Source organism: Poecilia reticulata, linkage group LG21 (assembly GCF_000633615.1).
Source record: "Poecilia reticulata strain Guanapo linkage group LG21, Guppy_female_1.0+MT, whole genome shotgun sequence".
NCBI classification, from domain to species: Eukaryota; Metazoa; Chordata; class Actinopteri; order Cyprinodontiformes; family Poeciliidae; genus Poecilia; species Poecilia reticulata.
The window spans coordinates 593,419-597,646 of record NC_024351.1 but is presented as its reverse complement, the minus strand read 5'-3'; the positions used below and the strand labels follow the sequence as shown (position 1 = coordinate 597,646).

General features: G+C 57.5%; 1 protein-coding gene across 1 annotated transcript in view; it reads left to right on the top strand.

The window, feature by feature from the left end:
• Positions 1-4,228, top strand: part of col12a1b (collagen, type XII, alpha 1b) — a 100,980-nt gene that overhangs the window by 60,837 nt on the left and 35,915 nt on the right. Inside the window, exons 28-37 of the mRNA XM_017302095.1 lie at positions 69-242; positions 607-736; positions 805-944; positions 1,010-1,139; positions 1,222-1,361; positions 2,025-2,154; positions 2,739-2,878; positions 3,394-3,523; positions 3,589-3,728; positions 3,800-3,929. Of these exons, the coding sequence (XP_017157584.1) occupies positions 69-242; positions 607-736; positions 805-944; positions 1,010-1,139; positions 1,222-1,361; positions 2,025-2,154; positions 2,739-2,878; positions 3,394-3,523; positions 3,589-3,728; positions 3,800-3,929 (1,384 nt within the window). The remainder of the gene's footprint in view (positions 1-68; positions 243-606; positions 737-804; positions 945-1,009; positions 1,140-1,221; positions 1,362-2,024; positions 2,155-2,738; positions 2,879-3,393; positions 3,524-3,588; positions 3,729-3,799; positions 3,930-4,228) is intronic.

Genomic DNA, 4,228 nt, shown 5'->3' with positions numbered 1-4,228 from the left:
TCCCAGATTAAGGCTATATTTAAGTGAATAATCCCAGATTAAGGCTATGTTTCAGTGCATAATCCCAGATTAAGGCTGTGTTTGCCGTTGCAGAGCCCCTGGGCGGCGTGAGGAACCTGCAGGTGCTCAACCCCACCATGACCACGCTGAACGTGCGGTGGGAGCCGGCGGAGGGCCGGGTCAGCGAGTACAAAGTGATTTACGCTCCGGCAGCCGGAGGAGCGGAGAGCATGGTAGGACTGGTAGGAACCTGCTTCCCTCAGGCTTCACGGTGTCACTGGCCTAGTTAAAGTAAAACCTGGCAGAGTTTCAGTCTTTATCGTGAGGAAAGAAGCTGTGGGGTGAAGCGGGGAAATGCTGGGTCAGCGGTTGCTATGGAAACGCCCTGGTTTCCTGCGCAGCAGAGGAGCTTTAGCTACAGCGGCTCTTTTATCAGTGCTAACATGCTAACAGCAGAGCTAGCTTAGCGATAGCCGCTGCAGCCGAAGGAAGACATAATCTGGGCCAGAGCAGCTGATCGTAGTGTGAAACAGCTGCAGGTCACGTCGGTCTGCTGCTGCGGATGTCTCCAAGCGGCTGATTAGTGTGGCTTGTTGCTGCAAACAGGAAACGGTGTCGGCGGGAACCACGGCCACCATCCTGCGCGGCCTGCAGCCCGACACGCTGTACTCCGTCACGCTGGTTCCGGTTTACGCTGAGGGAGATGGGAAGAGGATGTCTGAAAACGGGAAAACCAGTAAGTCCCAAACCCGGCATGACTCGGAGAAAAGCTCCGCCCTCTCAGCGGCGCTCTGCCTGCTTCAGGAGCGTTGGGCGGCGTGAAGAACCTGGTGGTGAGCGACCCCACCATGACCTCCCTGAACGTCCGCTGGGACCCGGCCGACGGCGCCGTGCGCCTCTACAAGGTCTTCTACGTTCCGGCCGCCGGCGGCCGAGAGGAGATGGTGAGAACCGGGCCGCCGTCGGGCCGACTGACGCGGCGGCGTTCTGACGCTCTGACCCGTTTCAGGAACAAGTTCCCTCAGGAACCACAGCCACCGTCCTGAGGAACCTGCAGCCCGACACGCTGTACACCGTGTCCGTGGTGCCGCTGTACCCGGCGCGCGAAGGCCGGCGGCAGTCCGAGGACGGCAAGACGCGTACGCTGCCGCACGACGTTGGGGCTCGCCCTGCCTCACACTCGACCTTTGACCCGACGTGTCGGCGTGTTTCTGCCCACAGTGCCTCTGAGCGGCGTCAGCGGCATGAGGGTCAGCAACCCCACCATCACCACGCTCGCCGTCAACTGGGACGCCGCCGACGGCAACGTCCAGGGCTACAAGGTCATCTACGTCCCGGCGGACGGCGGCCTGGAAATCGTGGTGAGGTCATCAAACTACCGACCCGAAAAGTTTTATTTTTATTAAAGTTCAGGGTTCTGAACTCAACGTTTCCCAGAAAAGATTTAATAAAGAAATAGCTGAGCAGAAGTTCTGAGTTCATTACATTTTCCTTCCACTCAACTTTCCATCACCATGCTTGGATGCAGGCAGCTGGTAGTTTAGAGTTTAGGTAGTTTGTTTTCTCTAGGTCTCCTTCCTGCCCGAGGAATCGTCTCTGCGTGTTTCGGCTCGTAGCCGACAGCTTTGCTCCATCGCAGTGACGTGAAAACGATCCTGCTGATCGTTTGTCAGCCTGACATCCTGCTGCAGGGCGGCTGGCGGCTCTCTGGGATTCGAACCGTCGCCCTGGGAGAGCCGATCAAAGCCTCGGCGGGGATTTACGGAGCCTCTGACGGGATAATCCCTGCGCTCCGCCGCCAGGAACCTCGGCTGGTCCGGACGGATTTACTGTTTTTAAATCCGACGGAGGAACGTCTGGCTCCTCTGACGCTGCGCAGATCCAAATCCTTCTGCCGTTACATTCAGACCTAAAGTCTCCGTCAGCAGGACCCGCTGCTGGTTCTACTGAACTCTGACTGTCCTGACCTCACTTCCTGTCCTGACCTCACTTCCTGTCCTGACCTCACTTCCTGTCTCCGGCAGGAACAAGTGTCCGAGAGCACCACCTCCACCGTCCTGCAGAAGCTGCTGCCTGACACCAGCTACACCGTCACCGTGGTGCCGGTGTACGCCGAGGGAGACGGACCCAGCCTGACCGACACCGGCAAGACCAGTGAGTACCAGGGGGCGGAGCCTGTAGGGGGCGGAGCCTGCAGGGGCGGAGCCTGCAGTGGGCGGAGCCTGCAGGGGGCAGAGCCTGAAGTGGGGGGCGGAGCCTGCAGGGGGCGGAGCCTGTAGTGGGCGGGGCCTGCAGGGGGCGGAGTCTGCAGGGAGGGAGTGCCGTGTTCTGGGACATGATTGGTCGGTTGGCTCCAGCAGCCCAATGAGTCGATACATTGGTTGGACGTTAACATGTGAAAAACAGATTTAAACGAACATTAAAGGGCCGGTATCATCTACAATCAATTTGTTTGAGAAATCCTCTAATCTCCTAGCCCTGCCTTCCAGGCGCAGCTCCTTCAGACTAGCCAGCAGCAGTTAGCAAACAGCTGCTGAGCTCATTACAATAAATACATAACTTAGGAAATTAATTTACTAAAACTGGAGATAAATACAAAAGTAATTGATTGAATACAACTTTATAATTATGTTTAAATAAATTTCATGTTCCACCGTTTGAGACGTTGTGACCTTTGTGACCTTTGAGACGTTGTGACCTTTGTGACCTTTGACACGTTGTGCCGTCTGTGCGCTCAGGGCCGCTGGGGTCCGTCAGGACCCTGCAGGTCACCGACCCCACCACCAGCACCCTGAACGTCCGCTGGGAGCCGCCCGAGGGAAACGTCCGCGAATACATCGTGATCTGGGAGCCGACGGCCGGCGGAGAGCAGGAAGTGGTGAGCCGCTCCGGAGACGACCGTCCTGACCGAAACATATCAGGGGCCTTCCTTCTCCTCTGCTGCTCAGGTTCAACCTGGAGTCACTTTCCAGACCTCAGCAGGTTTTCCTGCTTCCTGAATGAACGTCTGAAGTCCTGAACAGCTTCCTGGAGGAATCCCACCTCTAATTCCCAGATCCAGTCCCACCACCGCCTGACCTGCATGCAGACAGCATCCAGTCCCACCCTGACCTGCATGCAGACAGCATCCAGTCCCACCCTGACCTGCATGCAGACTCTCCTTTCTCTGGGATTCCTGACACGAATTCCTTCACATTTCTGAATCCAGACTCAAAATCAAGTTTCCATTCAAAGTTTGGACAAATTTAAATTATAAATACAAAATTTCAGTCTGAATTTCCTGCAGAGATTTCAGTGAATGTCTGGTTTGAAAAGCGCAGAGGACAGGAAGGTGTCCATGTCTGTCCTGGAGGACAGAACCAAGCCAGGCTGACCCTCTTCCTGTCCACCCAGGACCAGGTCCCTGGAACCGCGTCCAGCACCGTCCTGAAGCAGCTGCAGCCGGACACGGAGTACTCAGTCACCGTCGTCCCCGTCTACCCGGAGATGGAGGGGAAGTCCATGTCTGAGACGGGGAAGACAAGTGAGACGCTTCCCGTCCAGAGGACTGGCGGTGAAACCCGGTGATTAACCCGCGTGTCCCTCCAGATCCGCTGGGCGGAGTGAGGAACCTGAAGGTGGTGGATCCCTCCATCGGCACGCTGACCGTCCGCTGGGACCCGGCCGTGGGAAACGTCCGCACCTACAAGGTCTTCTACGCCGCGCAGCCCGGAGGACAGCAGGAAGTGGTGAGAGCCGTTTCCTGTCCCAGCGAGCGTTCCCCCTCAGGCCCAGCAGAACTGATCGGGTCGTCCAACAGGAGGAGGTTTCCGGCGGCACCACCAGCACCGTCCTGAGGAACCTGCAGGCCGACACGCTCTACAGCGTCGCCGTGGTTCCCGTCTACCCCGACGTGGAGGGGATCCGGCAGGAGGACCAGGGCAGGACGAGTAGGTCCACCGGAACCGGCACATGTCTGACCGGCCGGTCCGAACGGGTCCAAACCGGTCCGAACGGGTCCGAACGGGTCCAAATGGGTCCGAACGGGTCCAAACCGGTTACAGTCGTTTCTCTGCGTAGCGAACCAGGCAGGAGAGATCGCAACCTGACGGGGTCGGGGTTCGTTTAGAGGTCAGGGTTCGTTTAGAGGTCAGGGTTCGTTTAAAGGTCAGGGTTTGTTTAGAGGTCAGGGTTCGTTTAGAGGTCAGGGTTCATTTAGAGGTCAGGGTTCATTTAGAGGTCAGGGTTC